This window comes from Crocuta crocuta, unplaced genomic scaffold (assembly GCF_008692635.1).
Source record: "Crocuta crocuta isolate KB4526 unplaced genomic scaffold, BGI_CrCroc_1.0 scaffold426, whole genome shotgun sequence".
NCBI classification, from domain to species: Eukaryota; Metazoa; Chordata; class Mammalia; order Carnivora; family Hyaenidae; genus Crocuta; species Crocuta crocuta.
In genome coordinates, this window is record NW_027532452.1 from 978,157 (window position 1) to 999,441 (window position 21,285).

At 37.0% G+C, this 21,285-nt stretch overlaps 1 protein-coding gene across 1 annotated transcript in view; it reads right to left on the reverse strand.

Annotated features, from left to right (window-relative positions):
* Positions 1-20,043, reverse strand: part of RSRC1 (arginine and serine rich coiled-coil 1) — a 414,718-nt gene extending 394,675 nt beyond the window's left edge. Inside the window, exons 1-3 of the mRNA XM_077779431.1 lie at positions 19,923-20,043; positions 9,528-9,723; positions 8,656-8,781 (exon numbers count right to left, since the gene is read on the reverse strand). Of these exons, the coding sequence (XP_077635557.1) occupies positions 8,656-8,781; positions 9,528-9,721 (320 nt within the window). The 5' untranslated portion in view covers positions 9,722-9,723; positions 19,923-20,043. The remainder of the gene's footprint in view (positions 1-8,655; positions 8,782-9,527; positions 9,724-19,922) is intronic.
* Between the last annotated feature and the right edge of the window lie 1,242 nt (positions 20,044-21,285).

Here is a 21,285-nt window from a genome sequence, read left to right on the forward strand (position 1 = left end):
TAAAAAAAAAAAAAAAAAACCTCTAGCTAGACTCAATCAACAACAAAAAAAGACGGAAGTCAAATATGTATCAGAAATGAAAAAGTAGAAACAAGAACCAACACCTCAGAAATAAAAGTGTTATAAGAGAATACTACGGAAAAAGTATATACCAACAAAGTGGACAACCTAGAAGAAATGGATAAATATCTAGAAACATATAACTTTCCAAAATTGAATCAGAAAGAAATATAAAACTTCAACAGGCTGATAACTGGCAATGAAATTTTTAAAAAGACAATCAAAGCATTCCCAACAAATAAACGTCCAGGACAAGATGGCTTCAGAGGTGAATTCTACCAAACATTTAAGGAAGAGTTAATATTTATTCTTCTCAAACCATTTCAGAAAATGAGTAATAGTAAGGAAAACTTCCAAATTCATCCTATGAGGCAAACATTACCCAGATACCAAAACCAGATAAAGGCACCAAAAAAAAAGAGAACCATTTATCATGAACATAGACTCAAAAATCCTCAAAAAAATACTAGCAAACCAAATCCAACAATACATTTAAAAAATTATGCACCATGATCAAGCGTGATTTATTCCCAGGATGCAAGCGTGGTTCAATATTCACAAATCAATGTGATACACACATTATCAAGAGTAAGAATAAAAACCATATGATCATCTCAATAGTTGCAAAAAAAGCATTTGACAAAGTACAACATCCATTCGTGATAAAAACCCTCAAGAGGTTTAGAGAGAACATACCTCAACATAAGAAATGCCATATATAAAAAAAATTTTTAAATACCACAGCTAACATCACACTGAGTGCTGAGAGCTTTTCCCCTAAGATTAGAAACAAGACAAGGATGTCCACTCTTACCACTTTTATTCAATATAGTAGTGGAAGTCCTAGCTACAGCAATCAAAAAAAGAAATAAAAGGAAAAAAAATCAAAAAAATCAAAAAAAGAAATAAAATTGGTAAGGAAAAGTAAAACTGTCACTATTTGCAGATGACATGATATTAGATATAAAAAACCCCAAAGACTCCACCCAAAACCTACCAGAACTACTAAGTAAATTTAGCAAAGTCTCAGGATGCAAAGTCAATATACAGAAAACTGTTGGGGCACCTGGGTGGCTCAGTCAGTTAAGCGTCTGATTTCGGCTCAGGTTATAATCTCACAGTTCGTGGGTTCAAGCCCCACATCCGGCTCTGTGCAGACAGCCAGACAGCTAGCTCTGAGCCTGGAGCCTGTCTTTGGATTCTGTGTCTCCCTCTCTCTCTGACCCTTCACTGCTCATGCTGTCTCTATCTCTCTCCCAGAAATAAATTAAAAATTTTTTTTAAATTTTTTAAAAAAAGAAAGAAAACTGTTGCATTTCAATAATGAAGTAGCAGAAAATTAACAATCCCATTTACAGTTGCACCAAAAAGTATAAAATACCTAGGAATAAATTTAACTAAAGAGAAAGACCTGTACTCTGAAAACTATAAAACACTGGTGAAAAACACTGAAGATGACACAAACAAATGGAAAGATATTCCATGCTCATGAATTGGAAGAACAAATATCGTTAAAATGTCCATACTACCCAAAGTCATCAACAGATTTAATGCATTCCTATCAAAATACCAACAACAGGGGTGTCTCGGTGGCTCAGTCAGTTAAGCAGTCACCTTCGGCTCAGGTCATAATCTCGCAGTTCGTAGGTCTGAGACCCACATCGGGCTCTCTGCTGTCCATGCAGAGCCCATTTCAGACCTTCTATCTCCCTTTCTCTCTGCCCCTCCCCCACTTGTTCTCTGTCTCTCTCAAAAATAAGTAAATAAAAATTTATTAAAAGAATAACATTTTTCCAAAGAACTAGAACAAACAATCCTAAAATCTGCATGGAACCACAAAAGACCCCAAAAAGTCAAAGCAATTTTGAAGGGGGAAAAAAAAGCTGAAGGTATCACAATCCCTGATTTCAAAATAGACTACAAAACTATAGTAATCAAAACTACTAGCACATAAATAGACACACAGACCAGTGGAACAGAATAGAGAGCCCAGAATAAACCCAAGTTTATATGGTTTAATCTAGGAAAAGGGAGGCAAGAATATACAATGAGAAAAAAGTCTTTTCAACAACTGGTGCTGGGAAAACTGAACAGCTACTTGTAAAGGAATGAAACTGGACTACTTTCTTACACTATGTAAAAAAATAAACTCAAAATGTATTAAAGACCTGAATGTGAGACCTGAAACCATGAATCTCCTAAGAGAAAACATAGGCAATGATCTGACATCTGCCTTAGCAATATTTTTCTAGATGTCTCTTTTTGGCAAGGGAAACAAAAGCAAAAATAAACCTTCGGAACTATGCCAAAATACAAAGCTTTTGCACTGTGAAGAAACTATCAACAAATAGGAAGCCTACTGAATGAGAGAAGATATTTGCAAATAATGTATCTGATAAGAGGTAATATTCAAAATCCACAAAGGACTTCTATAACTCAACACTAAAAAAAAACCCACAAATATTCCAATCAAAAAATGGGTAGAGAACCCAAATAGATAGCTTTCTAAAAAAGAAGACATACAGATGGCCAACAGACACATGAAAAGATGCTCAAAATCACTAATCATCAGAGAAATGCAAATCAAAACCACATTAAGATATCATTTCACACCTGTCAGAATGGCCAGAATCAAAAAGACAAGAAATAAGTGTTGGCAAGGATGCAGAGAAAAGGAAACCCTCATGCACTGATGCACTGTTGGTGGGAATGCAAACTAGTGCAGTCACTGTATAAAAAAACAGTATACTGTTTCCTCAAAAAACTAAAACTAAAAATACTATACAGATGTAGATTTATATACATATATACATACGTACACACAATAGAGTATTACTCAGCCATAAAAAAGAAAGAGATGTTGCCATCTGCAAGATAGTATTATGCTAAGTGAAATAAGCCAAAGACAAATAAATATCCTATGATTTCATTTTTATGCGGAATTTAAAAAAACAAATGAAAAATGAACAAAGAAAGCAAAAATAGACCCATAAATATAGAGAACAAATTCTATATATTTGGTTGCCGGAGGAGAAGATAGTGGGGAGATGGGCAAAATGGGTAAAGAGGAATGGGAGACACAGGCTTCCAGTTCCCGAATGAATATTTCACAGGGATGAAAGGTATAGCACAAGGAATATAGCCAACAGTACTGTAATAGTGTAGAGTGACAAATGAAAGCTACATTTGTGGTGAACTTAGCGTAACACATAATTTGATGAATCACATGTTGTACACTTAAAACTAATGTAACATTGCATATAAAAACATACGCACACAGCTTTGTAAAGAAAAGGGCACAATAAATGCTGAGGTAACAAAAAGAAGAAGAAATGAACAAGATTTATCTGATGAAAACTTTAAAACATTCTTGAATCACAAAAAAAAAAAAAAACTGCCTACAACAAATGAAAAACCATCCCTTTGCTCTTACAACAATTCAACATGATAAAGATGTCAGTTCTCCATAATTTGTAAGTTTAATAAAATCTCAATAAAGACACCAAAAGCTTTTTTAATGGACCTATATGAGTTAATATCAAAGTCTGTATGAAAAAAATAGACACTTCACATGAAAGTAATAGCCAGGAGAATACTGAAAACGAAAAGCTAAAAGTCAAAGGAGGACTTAGCCCTACCTAACATTAAAGTATACTCTACAGTTTCTATAATTAGAAGTGTGGTACTAGTGCATAAATGAACTAGCAGGCTGCTGGAATATGCATCAAGTCAAAGAAAAAAAAAAAAGACCCAAGTAGTAATGGAATTTAGTATACAAATAAACAGAGCATCACAAATCACTGAGGCAAAGATGGACTTTTTAATAAATGGTGATGTGACAACAGCCAACTGAAAAAAAGAAAACAACAGATCCATACCTCATATCATTGACAAGAATAAATCCAAATATATAAAAGATATAAATGTAAAAAAATAAAATAAACAAGACACATCAGTGAATTCCTCTCTATCTGGATATTAGGAAAGAACTTCTCTATATTCTGAATGTAAGAAAAGGTGCATTGAGAGAAGAATGATAAATTTACCACACAAAAAAGCTTCTGCATAGCCACGAAGTAGCATGAACAAAATCAATAGACAACTGAAAAACTAAGAGAAAATATTTGCCATATGTATCACAGCTAAAGGGTTAATTATCTAATAAATAACTCTCAAAAATAAAGGAAAAATATATCAAAAACCCAAAAGACATGAAGAGAAAATTTACACACAAAAAAAGACAGAAAAATGGTCCTCAAACATAAAAAAAATGTTCTACCTCACTTATGATAAAAAGAAATAAAAACCAAAACTACAATGCCATTTTTCATCTAACACACTGGCAAATATTTAAATATGCCAACAAATTCTATTGATGAGGCTGTGAGGAAACAAGACACTCACACACTACTGACAGTTTTAAGTTTATTTACTTTGAGAGAGAGAGAGAAAGAGAGAGAGAGAGAGCTCACACAATCAAGGCAGGGAGAGGCAGAGAGAGAGAAAACCAAGCAGGCTTCGTGTTGTCAGCCCAGAGCCCAATGTGGGGCTCAAACCCATGAACCACCCATGAACTGCAAGATTATGACCTAAGCAAAATCAGACACTTAACTGACTGAGCCACCCACGTGCCCCAGGATTCTGGTAATTTCTAACAAAACTACAAACTTATTTATCTTTTCATATAGCAATCCTTTTTCTAGGAGTTTACCCTGAAAATATACCTCCAACAATATAAAAAGACTCATGTACAAGATTATCCATGGCAGCTTTTCAGTAACTGCAAAATATGGAAGTGTCCTTAATGTCCATGTGTAGGAGACAGACTAAACAAATTTTGATAGAGCCACACAATGAGAAATTAAGCAACCATGAAAAAATGAGTAAGATTACTATTAATTGACATGGAGTGCTTTCCAAGATATGTTAGTAAACAAAAAGAGCAAAGTACAAAAGAATATCTATAGTATACCATGGATATAATACTACTCTGTTTAAAAAGAAACAGAGGAGTGGTGCCTGGATGGCTCAGTCAGTTAAGCATCCAACTGTTGGTTTCAGCTCAGGTCACGATTCCAGGGTCGTGGAATTGATCCTGGCATCAGGCTCCACACTGAGTGTGAAACCTGCTTAAGATTCTCTCTTCCTCTCCCTGTGCTTCTGCCCCCTCCCCAACTCAAGCATGAGACTCACACACGTGCACACATACTCTCTTGCTCGCTCTCTTAAAAAAATGAGTAAAGCTAAAACACAAATAGAATTAGTTACCTATGGAGTGGTTAGAAACAAGATAAAAGGGAGAAAAAGGGGTGCTATTTCTCTGCATATACCTTTTTAGTACAGTACTCCTAGAACCATATTAATATTTCACATACTAAGATAAGGGGGAGACAAATAAAATTTTTAAATTTAGGAGAATAAGAAAAACTTGAAATATAAACAAAATCAAACAAACCTAACTATTTGAAGAAACTAACTATAATGAAGTGGGGAAGAGAACTATATAACCCCACAGTAAAGACAAAAAGAAGCATAAAAAATATTAACCCTAGTTTGTAAGTTTGTTTTTTTACAGTGGCATATATCAACAATTCTAAAAGTACTTTCTGTGTACTCTGGAATGAGGAAGTAAGTAAACATACTGTGAATAACAGGAGCAGACTGCTCACTGTCACAAAAGGAAGTGAAATATGTCACAACTTGAATATTTTGAGAACATAAAAATTATATCAAAAAGCTGGGGCGCCTGGGTGGCTCAGTTGGTTAAGCGTCTGACTTCGGCTCAGGTCATGATCTCACAGTTTGTGAGTTCGGGCCCTGTATCAGGTTTGCTGCTGTCAGTGCAGAGCTTGCTTCAAATCCTCTGCCCACCCCTCTACTCTCACGTGCTCACTCTCAAAAATAAATAAACATTTAAAAATCATATTGAAAAGCATAATTGCCTACTGTATAACTTATCTGTGGAAACTGCAGCTAACTTCACATATTTACTTCCCTCCTGCCATCTCCCAAATGCTCCATCTCAATTACTTTTTACATATGTAACAAGCTTTCTGAAAGTATTTGCCTGACCATGACTGAAATCACTCATTTCTATTAAAAAGCACAGAGATCATTACAACACACCTTTAGATTTAGAATCATTATTTTTTTCTTTGAAAAACTGACTAATTTCATCTTCTCTGTTTAAAATACAGCCTTGACTAACCAAGCTGTTCAAGGAATGAGTTGTCCAATTTTTTTGTTAAACCAAGATTAAACTCATTTAGTTAAAAAATTTTGAAGAATAAATTCCTAAAGTATATTTTCCAAAATAATATGTGTATAGGATATAGGTAACATATTTTCTCAAAATTTAAGACTTTTCAATAACTCCAGATTAGTTCTTACAGTTAAATGCCAAAGTGTTGATGCAAGAAGCTGAAACGTTGTTCTGAATAAATCTCTGAACTTGTTTATACAAAGTTATACAAAGTATACAAAATAGAGGTATTACAAAGCATTATACCCTGACAAGAGTTACAAAACTCAAATTACTAAATGCATATGTGCTAGACAGTTTATGGTTGACTAGACATCACTGCTATTCTTTTTAAGGTTTTCCTTGTATTGCAAAGGAAATTAACATTTCCAGATCCCCCTCTGGAGATAGCTGTAGGTGGATCATTGGGCAGAAAAACAGCTTCCAGGTGAGTGGTTTCTTGAGTCCCCCACTTCGGTGTACCAAATGAGAGAGTACTTAAAATTTCCAGTGACTTCTGAGCAAACAACCAGCTACCATGCTTCAAGCTAAAATAATTAGTGACAGCTTTCCTAATTCCCTGAGTCCTTCCAAAGGTTCCAAAGTTTCCTATGTTAAAATCTTGATGCTTGAAATCAAACTCTAAATGACTGATGCATGTGAAAATATAAACTAAAGAAGAATAAAAAGCATGAATTTTTATTTTTGTTCCCAATGATGGGAAATTTCAACTGAAGTTGTTTTCTGGTAATCAGCCTCTTTTTAGACAAATCAATACATCCAAAAAAAATAAAAAAACAATCCTTCCTTCTCCAAATCAATAAAATAGTAAAGCTTTTTCTTGCTATAAAACACAGCTCTCTACCTAACTTCATTTCCCCAACTAATCATTCACTCAAATCAAGGCATGTTTACTAAGCAAGGCATTTTGCTAGGTAATAAGAGGGTCCCCCTGCAAGAGTTTACAATCTGTGAGAAAGACAAAAACATAATATTCAAAATAGAACTGTTACAAATCAGGAACCACAGGTGATGGTGGGTCAGGAAAGGAGGGATTAAATTTGACTTGACAGTGAAAAGGTTAAAAATCAAAGACGGACTGAGAAATAATTAAAGGTTAGATAGAACTAAACTTTAAAGGATAGGAAGAGTTCTCAAAATACAGACATGCAAGAAGGAGGGAAGAGCATACTCAAAGAAACAAAGCTAGCAACATGTATGGAAAAACAGGCATGTAACACAGTGGCTTAGCCATAGAGTGTAACAAAGGAGAGGAGGCTGAGGCCACATAACACAAGGCCAGAAAGCTAAACATTTGACCTTTACTGCTATTAACCAACTTCAGATTCATACAGCAACTTATAAAATTTTATGCCTAGAGAACAAAACCAGGCTCTTAATATGCCCCTACAACTAGAGCCTAACAGCAGTATGAAGAACTAAGCAGAGAAAAGAAACTGATCTGCCTAAAATGCTGTTTTTCTCCTAACATTCTTCTGCTCAAAAACCTTCAATAATTTCTGAATGCCTATTTTTATCAATTCCATCAATACCATAGTCTCCATCCTATTCAAACAGATTTTCTATCATTGCCCAAATGTACAACGGACTCCAGACAGGCTATTCTCTATAGGCCCTTGAGCACAGCCAGAAAACACAGGTAGAGTATTAGTCTGTGTGTTACTGTATTAGTCTAGCTGTGTATTAGTCTGTTCCAACTGCTATAACAAACTAATGTGCAGTCAAACAACAGAAATTTATTTCACACAGTTCTGGAGGCTCTTATAAGTCCAAAATGAAGATGCCAGCTAATTTGGTTCCTGGTAAAGGCTGTCTTCCTGGCTTATAAATAGTCTTCTTTTCACTGTATCTTCACATGGCCTTTCCCCTGAGTGCATATTCAAAGAAAGGGTATGCACTTCTTATAAGAACATGTGAAGATACATAGATCCCTACAGGATTAAAACTCTACCCTGTGACCTCATTTAACCTTAATTACTTCCATAAAGACCCTTTCTTCAAATATGCTACATTGAGGGTTAGGGCTTCAATATGCAAATTTACAGGAGACACAAACATTCTATAACATACTGAGGCAAGGTCTTGAAAACTTTTACACCTTCCTCTCTTACATTCTTGAGCAATGTCCTCCATCGTGTGAAAAAGCCCTGTCCTGCCTACTAGAGGATGAGAAGCCAGTGAGGATGAGTGTGACCCCAGATGAAAATGGCAGAAGAACTGTCAGCTGAGCTCAGTCAAAATCACAGAATCATGAGAACATAAATGATTGTTGCTTAGGTCACTAAATTTGGAGATAGTCTGTTATAAGACAATAAATATCTAATACGTCATACCTTCTTGTTCTGCTTTTTGACCTAGATCTCTGAACTCTATAGGATTTCCCTCGACCCCTTGAACGACTTCGACTACGTTTTCTTCGAGAGCCATAAGAAGAGCTACTGCTTGATCGATGCCTGCGTCTGAAATAAAATATAAACAAATGTCATTGCTATAATATAATTTTTACAGGAATTAGAGAGAAATCTTCTAGATTCTAAAGAATCGTCTCATTTTTATTACTTTTCACTCCTTCCCAGAAGCAAATAGAGATAAAATGTTATTCCTCTTTAACAGTCAGATGACTGATGCATAGTTTAGTGATGGCTCTGGCTACTAATTAAGACATTAGGGGTGCTCAGTAATATACAATCCTTGCAAATATTATCAGACAATATTTTATGAGAACTATACCAGTTTATATATACATGTCTAAAAAGAACAGACAAAGGATAGACACTAGACCCATGGATTGGGCCTGGCAAAAAGGAAAATCTTTGAGAGAGTGAGAGGTTAGGCCAAATGGGTGAAGGGGAAAGGGAGATACAGGCCTCCAGTCATAAAATGAGTAAGGCACAGGAATAAAAAGCAGAGCATAAAGAATATAGTCAAGGATATTATAATAGCAATGTAATAGGACAGATGGTAGCAATACTTGTGGTAAACACAGCATAGTGCAAAGACTTGTCAAATCACTGAACAGTACACCTGAAACTAGGTAACATACTCAAATAAAAAAAAAAAAAATCTTTGGGTTGGGACTTAACCCTCATAAATATATAAGGTCTAAAAGAAAAATGTTTTACCCCAAAAAATTGAAAGTACAAAAACATGAATTCTAAAGACAGTTACTCTCATTTACTACACTAGTAAAAATTATAAAACTTACCTTCTATCATATGAATGAGAGCGAGGCTGAAGATCTCTGGACCAAGATCTTGACTTTGACCTTGATTTCCTTCCACCTTTCTTTCGGCTGTATGTTCTACTATCTGAAGAACTACTTGAAGATGACCGTCTACGGTGTTTCTTTTTTCTCTTGCTTCTGCTTTCTTCTTCAGTATCTGATGACCGGCGTCCCATTTCTGTAAATTTAAATTCAAAGAAAATTTTTTCTACCATAATGGCACAATGGATGAAACTTAATAATTTTTGTAGAACTTTGTAAAAATTTAAAAAGTCTTATTTAAAGTAAAATTTTAAATGTACCTGACATTTTCACAAGACATAAGAAATAGCTCTAGGGGGCGCCTGGATGGCTTAGTCAGTTAAGCGTCCAACTTTCACTTAGGTCATGATCTCACGGTTCATGGGTTCAAGCCCCGCGTCGGGCTCTGTGCTGACTGCCAGCTCAGAGCCTGGAGCCTGTTTCAGTCTGTGACTCCCTCTCTCTCTGACCCTTCCCTGTTCACACTGTCTCTCTCTCTCTCTCTCTCTCTCTCCTAGAAATAAATAAAAATATTAAAAAAAAAAGAAATAGCTCTAGTAGAGTCTTCAAAAATTATCATTTTTACAATTTATGAACAATTTAAATTTGTCCATAATTTTTTCAAATGTCTCTCAAAAGAATCAATCCTGAGAACAGAACATATTATAATGAATATGAATTATTATAAATTTTCTTATATTTTAAGTTGCACTTATCATTAATTATACGATATCTGATTTAGGGATCAACCACTAATTCTTCGTTTGCACATTCCCTAAAGATAAAAAATATTTTCCTACCTTTTATAGTTACATTTTTCTAACTAAAAATACTAAATTTTTAAATGTATAAAACATCATTATCAACAAAGTACAAACTGAAACAGTGCAAAGTATTAACAATGATAAGGTTATCATTATGTCAGTCAACTCTGCACACTGCTAATTCCTATATAAAGTGATGTTATAATCCTTCTAGAAAGCAATTAAGCAATTTTTAAAAAATAGTCATCAAAATGTTGATTTTTTTTAATGTTTTATTTATTTCTAGGAGAGAGAGAGACAGCGTGAACAGGGGAGGGTCAGAGAGAGAGGGAGTCACAGACTGAAACAAGCTCCAGGCTCCGAGCTGGCAGTCAGCACAGAGCCCGATGCGGGGCTCGAACCCACGAACCGTGAGATCATGACCTAAGCGAAAGTCGGACGCTTAACCGACTAAGCCACCCAAGCGCCCCAAAATGTTGATTTTTCTGTCTAAGCATTCCTACTTTTTATTTTTAAAATTTTTTAATGTTTTATTAATTTCTGAGAGAGACACAGCATGAGCAGGGAGGGTCAGAGAGAGAGGGAGACACAGCATCCGAAGCAGGCTCCAGGCTCTGAGCTAGCTGTCAGCACACAGCCCGACGCGGGGCTCAAACCCACGAACGGTGAGATCATGACCTGAGCCAAAGTTGGACACTAAACCGACTGAGCCACCCAGGCTCCCCAAAGCAATCCTACTTCTAAGAATGTATCTGCAAAGTTTTTCTTAAAAGGAAGATACATTCATAAAGATATTCATTATAACATTATTAAAACCATATCTACAGACACTACAATTTAAGAAAATGTGTACATACGAGTAAGAACGAAAATGAAAATAATTGATAATATTTAAGTGCAGAAACTGCACTTTTTATTTTACACTATTTTCCATATGGCTATACTAATGTTTGTATATTTAGTGTACAAAACAAAAAAACATACAGAAATGGAACTTAAGGTTTTTATACTTAAGAATTAACTTAGTTGATAAGACGCTTATCTTAAAGTTAGCCTTTAGTATCATATGCAATCTCATTTGTTTTTAAATTATTTTATCATTTTTCATTTACACCCAGATTACTTAGTATACAGTGCAACAATGATTTGAGGAGCACAATCTCATTTATTTTACTAAAACAGTTATTAACTATCTTTCAGTGTCACATAAAAGCAAGATCCATCCTATGTAATGGTTAAGATTAACAGTTAACGGATCAGATAAATATTTCATAATTCTCTTTAATATTTATTCAAAATAAGTTAATATCATTACTATAAACAAAGCAATGCGTTAAATTACAGCTTTGTTTTCAGAATGGTAAGGTGAGCCATCCCCTCCCTGACTCTAACTCATTACCACTTGAAAATAAAAAAATCTCAATACCACTTGAAAATCACTGTCAGGACAAAACTCAAAACATCAAGCTATTTACCTAGAGCCAGAATTAGACTTTAAATATAGTTCTGAACCTCCAAGTTGTTCATAGTCCTAACATTTTACAGTTAAAATATTGGGAAGACTTGGTTTTGAAACTTTCAGTGTATCACTTATAAATCAAAGCCAGTTTCCGCACTGAAAAGTGAAACTGCACTGGTTAAAGATCACCATGACCCTTTCCAGCTTCAAAATACTATATTGGGGCGCCTGGGTGGCTTAGTCAGTTAAGCCTCTGACTTTGGCTCAGGTCATGATTTCACAGTATGTGAGTTCCAGCCCCGTGTCTGGCTCTGTGCCGACAGCCCAGAGCCTGGAGCCTACTTCCAGTTCTGTGTCTCCCTCTCTGTCTGCCCCTCCCCTGCTCATGCTTGCTCTTTCTTTTTCTCTCTCTCTCTCTCTCAAAAATAGACATTAAAAAATGTTTTTAAATACTATAATTATGAAATTATATAGACAATATAAATGTACACATATACACACCTGAATATCGACATATGTATCCATTGTATATAACATGTAACCACATCTGTGTATGTGTATTTTCATTAAAGAATGTTACATAATTGAATAACAATCACCTAAGTCTTTCTATTTCCTGGCTTTTTCTTTCCATTCTTGTTTTCATCTTTAGACAGTTATGAATTTTTTTTGCCCAGAAATAACCATTTAAATTAAGATAACTTTTTATGATAATCTTATTATCTCATTTTAAAAAAATACTAAGATGAGAGTGAAAGGATAAAAAAGTACAAATTCACAGGGATAAAGAGACTAGAAGAGAAAACAACAGGAACAGTAGACAAGATATGTCAATAAATTTTTAGCAAATGAAAACCAGATGGAGGATTTAGAGCTAAGAAAGTTGAATATCAAGCAACTGCAGAGAATTCCAACAAGAGAAAGGCCAATTCACATAGCAAAATCAGAAAGGCTCAGGAATTTGAGACACCAGATACCAGAGCAGGCAGAATGGGTCATGAGACTAAAATACAGAGAATTAGTTGAAAATCTGTAAAAGAAGTAATCTCCCAGATCCACCCCCCCCCCCCCCCCCNCAGTCCCAGCTGGAAAGATGGCTTATTTGGGGAAAATGATGAAACAATGAAGCACCAGGTCCAGGGTAAAAGAGGTAGAAAGATGCTAAACTAAAAGTTGAGGCGCGTGGGTGGCTAAGTCGGTTGAGAGTCCAAATTCGGCTCAGTTCGTGATCTCACGGTCTGTGGGTTTGAGCCCCATGTCAGGCTCTGTGCTGACAGCTCAGAGCCTGGAGCCTGTTTTGAATTCTGTGTCTCCCTCTCTCTCTGCCCCTCCCCTACTCACTCTCTGTCTCTGTCTCTCAAAATAAAGATATTAAAAATTTTTAAATTAAAAAAATAAATAAAAGTTAAAGTAAAATGAAGGTCTATAATCTAATGGTAAATACTGCAGCACTCAATGTACTTGGATCCAAGAATTCTGGCAGAATATTCTTCACAAAAACTGATCAGTAGCCCAAAAAAAAGGTAAATAAATATTAGTAAATATTAGAAGGTCCCCTGAAAAAAAGGCCAGGCCCTTTAACCAATCACCCTTTAACCAAGCCCACCAGTTAACAAGTCCAAACCTTAAACACGGTAAACTTTTCTATGTAACCTTTTTTTTTGGTTAATCTTTTAGCGATCACATAACAAAAGAAAGCCTTTATCACAAGAGACAGAAGCCAATACAGAAAGAAAAAAAACAACTTTTATTAAACAGGGAACATGCAGAAAAAAAATCAGTTAATATCCTCAGAAACCTACGAGAAGATGATCCCGCAAACAAGAATAGGAGGAACATCCAAAGAACAGGAAAGCTTGAAATTCAAACAAATGACAATAAGTAATAAAAAAATACAATAGCGTTAGGAGCTCCTGGGTGGCTCAGTTGGTTGAGCATCTGACTTGATTTCTGCTCAGGTCATAATCCCGGGGTCATGGGATGGATCCCAGCATAGAGCTGGAGCCTACTTAAGATTCTCTCTCTTCCCACCTCTGCCCCTCTCCCCTGCTCATGTGCACACATGCTCTCACTCTCTGTCTAAAAATAAAGCAACAAAAACAAATCAATAGGGTTAGAAGATAAGGTCAAAGGACTTGCAGAAAGTAGGAAAAGGAAAAAATAGGAGGTGGGTGCCTGGCTGGCTCAGTCCTCAGGGCATTCGACTCAATCTCAGGGTTGTAAGTTTGAGTCCCACACTGGATGTAGAAATTACTTAAAAATATTTTTTTTTAAAAAAGGAAATAAAAGAAGGTCAATCCAGAAAGTTCAATATCCAATGAATATGCATTCCATTAAAAAAAAAAGGGAGAAAAGAGTTAAAAATATCCAAAGGATAATTCAAAAGAATTTCCAGAATTGAAAGACATTGCTTTAAATCCCCAAGACAATGAAGTAATAAAAGACATACATGAGACATATCTCAGAAAAATTCAGATACCTGCCATATATAGAAGATCCTAGAAACTTCTAAAGAGAAAAAAATGGCGGGAATCACAAAGCCCTTCTCAACAGCAACACAGAAAACAAAAAAGACTTGCCTTCACAAATCTAAGTGAAAATAATTGTCAACCTCTCTATATCCAGCCCAATCACTGATGTGATAACAGATCAGAATAAAGACACTTTCAAATATGCAGTCGCAAAATTATACCTTGCACGCACCCTTTCTTAGGAAGCTACTAGATGATGTGCTCCACCAAAAGTAGAGAGTAAACCAACAAAGATGATCCAGATTCAGAAAAATCTAACACTAGAGATAGGTGAAAAGTCCCAGGATGATTACAGGCCTTCGTATAAGAGATGTATCAATGAACAAAGAACAAAAATCCTTGTCCTCGATAATAGCAATTCTCAAAATGGGGTCTTAGAGACCCCCAGAGATCCAAGATATCAGAACTGTTTTCATTATAATACTGAAACATGATTTCCCTTCTTCACTGTGTTGACTTTTGTACTGATGATGTAAATAAAAGCAATAGCAGGCAAAACTGCTAGTTTTGGAATCAAGGCAATAACACCAAATTGTACTAGTAGTCATTATAATCTTCACTGTAACACACATTTTTTAAAAAATTTCTAAGGCAGTTTCACTTAAGAATGTCCTTGATAAAGCAGTAAAAATCACTAATTTTATTAAATTCCAGGGGCGCCTGAGTGGCTCAGTCGGTTGAGCGTCTGACTTCGGCTCAGGTCATGATCTCGCAGTTCGTGGGCTCGGTTCATGGGTTTGAGACCCACGTCAGACTCTGTGCTGACAGCTCAGAGCCTGAAGTCTGCTTTGGATTCTGTGTCTCCCTCTCTCTGCCCCTTCCCCACTTGCGCACACACACTCTCTCCCAAAAATAAACAAACATTAAAAAAAACTTTAAATCTCAACCCTTGAGCACACATCTTTTTAATATTCTGTGTGATGAAATGGGAAATATGCTTACCTGCTGCTGCATACTAAAGAATAATGGTTACCTTGAGAACAAGCATTTGTAAAAATGAATTTCAAATTGAACTAGCTTTTATCATGAAACATTATTTTTTAAAAAGTTTATTTTGAGAGAGAGAGCACATTGAGACAGTGTGCAGAGCCAGGAAGGGGCAGAGAGAGAGGGAGAGAAAATCCCAAACAGGCTCTGTGCTGTCAGGGCAGAGCTTGACACAGGACTCAATCTCACCAACTGTGGGTTCATGACCTCAGCCAAAACCAAGAGTTGGATGCTTAACCAACGAAAGCCACCCAGGTGCCCTAAAACACTATTTTTAAAAAACTATGATTATGGATGCCTGGGTGGCTCAGTCAGTTGGGCATCCAACTTCGTCTCAGGTCATGATCTCACGGTTCATGGGTTCGAGCCTCGAGTCATGCTCTGTGCTGGCAGCTAGCTCAGAGCCTGGAGCCTGCTTCGGATTCTGTGTCTCCCTCTCTCTCTGACTCTCCCCTGCTCACGCTCGCTCTCTCTCTCTCTCTCTCTCTCTCTCTCAGAAAAACATAAAAAACATTTTTAAAAAACATTTTTAAAAAAACTATGATTATTCATTAAGATTTGGGTACTTGGCAGACATCTTCCCAGAAATGAATGAAGAGAGTCTTTCACTTCAAGAAAACCTGACATTATTTGTTGCCAACAATAAAATTTTAGATCTCAAGCAAAAATTAGAATTTTGGACGTGTATCTACCACCATGAGACTGACAGCTTCCCAGTCACTAAAGATTTCTCTGATAAGATCAGTGGCAATATTAACAAATGTGAATTTTTGAAAATTACATAATAATGTAAAAATCTGGAAGATATGCATAACTCAGTGAACCACTACTTTCCCAAAGGCCCACTCATGATGTCACAGAATCATGCATGGGTATAAAAATCAACTCACAGTTTAAGACAAACCATTAGATTTAAATGTAATACATTGTGAAGTCACTGATATGGTTTCAAATATCAGATTGCAACCAACCTTTAAGAAACTGCTACTTGCCAGGGTACCTGGGTGGCTCAGTTGGTTACGAGTCTGGCTCTCGGTTTTGGCTCAGGTCATGACCTCAAGGTTCATGAGTTTGAGCCCCACCCCACATATCAGGCTCCACAGACAGTGCGATGCCAGCCTGGGATTCTTTCTCTCAAACTGAATAAATCATTTTTTAAAAAAGGAAAGAAAAGAAGAAAAGCTACTATTTGTCATGTTTTGGTATAGTATCAAAGAATTATCTGAAAAGGCTGTTAAAATACTTCTTTTTCCAATACCATATCTTTGTGAATCCAGATTTTCTCCCTATACATCAATCAAAACAACTCATCACAACAGACTAAATGCAGAAGCAGATGCTAAGAATCCAACTGTCTTCTTTCTATTAAGCCAGACATTAGAGATTTGTGGAAAAAAAGAAACAAAATAGGAGGTAGGCATAAATTTTCCTTTAATTTCAAACAACATAATTCATCCCTAGTAGAAAATAATTACATTTAACCCAGAAAAGTAAATGGAAGATACAAAATCCTTCCTTAGAGGAACTAAGTAAAAGAAAGTGTAAAAATCAAGTCACAAAACTATAAACCTATTTTCAAGTAACATAGTTACATTTCAGAAAAATTCCACTTAAGTACAATTAATCTCAAGAGATAGCAAAAGCCACTATATTTCTTTATTATAGTTAACTTCAAACATTTGTTCAGAAAAAGTGAACAATAAAATCAAATAAGAGAGATCCAAAAATTATTTTCTCTATCAATGACAGGTACTGAAATCATACTCCCCACCCTAGATAGATATTTACCTCTGGATTTTCATATCATTGGCATATAATTGAATATGCTTACTCATTCAAGTAATGGTCATCAATTTATATTACACATTCCTAGTAAGAAAGAACTCTTTATACTTAACTCCATTGTTAAGGTACAGTACATGGAAAACACATTAATATCTCTTTCTGATAAGGGCAATCATGAATTGAGCAGATATTTTTAGGAGTCGCACAGCAAACAATTTTTCAACCTATCTGTACATAGGAACAGAACCCCTACATCTCTTGGTATTCTGTCCTCACTGTATTTTCTAATACTTCCTGGTTGTAGTCTCTGGGTTGTAAACTTCACCCAAATACTCCCACTACAGAACTGAAGCCAGGATAGGTAAGTACTACAGCAGGATGTCAATTTACAAAAATATTGTAAAGTTTAAGTGACTAATTGAAGATGTGAAGCCAAGATGTCTCGTTCAAAAGAGAGCTCAAGGCATACACAAATAGTTCTTTGGTCTAGTTATTAATAAAGGTACAAAAAGCAATGAACCTTTTTCAGAAAACAGGCAGTTAGAACAAAGATTCCTAGAGGATATGAAGATTTCTCCACTACTCATTCATTAGTGTATCAATCTTTTTTGTCTTAGACATATAGAAAAAAGAAAGGAAAGAAAGAAAGAAAGAAAGAAAGAAAGAAAGAAAGAAAGAAAGAAAGAAAGGGAGAAAGGGAGGGAGGGAGGGAGGGAAGGAAGGAAGAACAGGCATGTCAATGGGAAATCCACCTCAAAGAGGTAAAGTAAAAATACCATTTTATCATAGGAAAAAATCTGCAAACAAGTACAGAATCATGCAAAAACAGTAAAAGAACTGAGGTAAAATTCTAACTTGAGATAGCAAAGCAAAATTCAAGAGATACAAAATTGACAAAACACTCCTCCAATCAGCACAAAAAATTTGCTGACTAGCATCTTTCTTTTTTCTTTTTTTTTACATTTATTTATTTTGCAAGAGAGAGTATGAGTGGGGAAGAGGCAAAGAGAGAGAGGGAGAGAGAGAATCCCAAGCAGGCTCTGCACTGTCAGCACAAAGCCCAACTCTGGGCTCAAGCCACCAACAGTGAGATCATGACCTGACTCAAAATCAAGAGCTTAACTAACTGAATCACCCAGGCGCCCCCTAGCATCTCCTTTTCCAAAAAAGCATTATCAGTCATAAATATTTCTCCCCAATGGTCTGAAAATGAAAGCAGAAAATATATCTACACATCTACTGTAACAATCTTATTACAAAAGTTTTCCAACTCATACCACAACTCTTTGCTAAGACTGGTGGAGTTGGGGGAGGGGATGGGCATGGAGGAGGGCACTTGTGGGGATGAGCACTGAGTGTTATGTGGAAACTAATTTGACAATAAACTATTTGTAAAAAAAAAAAAAAAAGACTGGTGGAGTTGGTAAGGCCAATTAGCTGCCTTTATTTTTTTTCTATTTCCAACATTTTTAGCTCTCTTATTGAAGAACATACAGTAGTAAAGTGTTACCACTTAGCAGGAAACCTCCTCTGCCTGCAAAGAAAATGAATATAATGTAAAAGAAAGCTAGAGGGGATGCGCAGTTTCCCCATAAGGCTGCATCTGTCATATCTGTTCAAATCCTTAAACTTGAAATTCTGCAAAACCCCTTCACTTAGGTCCAAAAATGAGACCTGGAATACTTTTTTGTAACAGCAAATGATATCTGAATTTATTCGAACATCAAGTTCCTAGTCAGCTGAAACTCTAATTAGTGGTAATTCTTTTTTTTTTTTAATGTTTTATTCATTTCTAGGAGAGAGAGAGACAGCGTGAGCAGGGGAGGGTCAGAGAGAGAGGGAGTCACAGACTGAAACAGGCTCCAGGCTCTGAGCTGGCTGTCAGCACAGAGCCCGACGCGGGGCTCGAACCCACAAACCGCGAGATCATGACCCAAGCGAAAGTCGGACGCTTAACCGACTAAGCCACCCAGGCGCCCCTAATTAGTGCTAATTCTAAAAACACAGTAACAACACAAAAATTGAGGCCTGCGATGTAGATTTAAAGATATATAAGCTCTGAGACAGAAATTATATTAAGACTGACCTAAAATCATGAGCCAGCAACATCTATAAATAGTGCATTATAACCGTTCACCAAAGTAAACAGAGTTTAAAGGTAGCCATATGCTCTTAGTCTACGACCACAAGGCCACAAATTCTGAAGTCAAGAAAATAGGGCGAAAAAGACAAATACATTTATATGTTAAGAAAGTTAAGTCTAGTTCACCTCAGCAAGAATGCGAGCCAGGAAGGGGGATAGATATTGAAAGAGGAGGTGGATCTAAAGTACCGACAGCAGAGTGAGTGGGGCACAGTGCACCAGGTTGCAGCCTCCCTCTCGCTCCACCCTACCTAGAGCTAGTGACGAAGCAGCAACTCCACAGAAACCCAAAGCAGTGATCTAGGACCAGGGACTGGGCACGGAGAAGGAGCTGTGGCAGGGATAAGGGGTGAAGAAGGAATGGGACGAAGAGCTGGGTAACTCTCCCTCACCACCTCCAGACCAGGGGCCTAGCTTGAGGCCTGCGACCGCACACTATTCCCATAGCCACCCGCCACCAAAAGGCCCCAGCTTGGACCTAAAGGGTCACAAAACGCCAGGTGTGGGGCGCATGCGTACTGTGCCGCCCCGCACGCCTCGCGGCCGCCACCACCGCCCCTTCCACCCCCACTCCACGCCGCCTTCTCCGCGGGCTGCGCCAGGCCCCGCGCCGCCTCAAGCCAGAGCAGGGCCTCGGAACCCCGCACCCGCAGGCACCGCCTCCCGGGCTACAGATGCGGGCATCACCTGGGTCCTGGCCTTCAGCCCCGCGTTTCGCGTTGACCTAGAGCGCCGCAGACCTAGAAACGTTCCTTCAAATCTGGGCGCCGCCGGCGTCCTCCGAACTTGCTTTAGTTTAAGCTCACCGCCTTCCTGGTTCTGGCGCCAGGCAGCGCCAGCTGAGCTCTCGAGTACATCGATAGAGGCTACCAGGAGTTAGAGGAGCGCCGAGGGACTAGATCGTCACGCCGCCAATTTTTTGTTTGGTGTTGGGTTTGCGCGCTTGCTTATTTGATTTTCTTCTTCCCAAAAAGCAATAAAGGTGGAGACTGAAGAGTATTATTGCCTTAGTAATCGTCGTTATCGTCTTAGATAATCAGTAAACAAATCTGCATCGTAGAAGTTATGTGTAAGACACCACACGTAGCAAAATTGGTTATCTCACGCTGGGGGAGGAGGAAACTAGCCCAACGGTAATAAATCATGGGAGTGTGTCTGTATAGAGTCGTGTGTGATTAAACTGTAATGATTTATTTGCAAAAATGCATTAAAATCGGGGTTTCTTCTACCCTGAAGGTGAAGGCATTTACAGGTTGGGTGCAAATTACTTTCTCACATTAAAGTTAACTGGTTAGTGGAGGAATGGGAGAAGCCTGCCCGAGGCAAGGAGTGGAGGTATCTTCTGAAAGAAATTAAACGTATAGGGGTTTTATTGTTATTTAAACCAATAGAAATTACAGCGATTCAGCATTTTCTGTAACTCTTACTACATTATTTATCTGTAATCAACGGTAAGAAAGTGAATAAACTCTTGGCCTTGATTTGGGTCGACTGTCAACCAACTCATTCACTACAACGGATAGACATCCAAGCTAGTTTTCCGGCTGACGGTTTGAGAGAGTGGACAGCACTTCCACAAATATATTTCTCATAAATGACTGTACCTTAACTAACCAATTTTGAGAAGACGTTTTAAAACTTAACTACTACATCACATGCTTATTTTAAATAATTCAGGAGCTGGGTGGACCCTTGGGGTCCTGAATTTTATTGAAACCTGTGTATCTGTCTGCAGGCTGTCAACTGAACTTTATTCAGTGTTTTTTACCAGAACTATATTTTGAAATATCCTGTCTCCAGAAAATATTTTCATATAATGAAATAACATGATTAAACGTCATGAACATTTATTAACATATGATTTTAATACCTTGTTGTTGTTGTTTAACTACACTTCCCTTGGGCCAGTGGGCATCTGTGATGAAACTCTGCAGATTTCTCATAGCTCCATCTGGTATCAACACCACTATTCCTAAATATATACAAAGAGTCAATATTCCAGTAAAATCTATGGGAATATCTATTTGGTGTCTGAGCATTCCCTGATTAC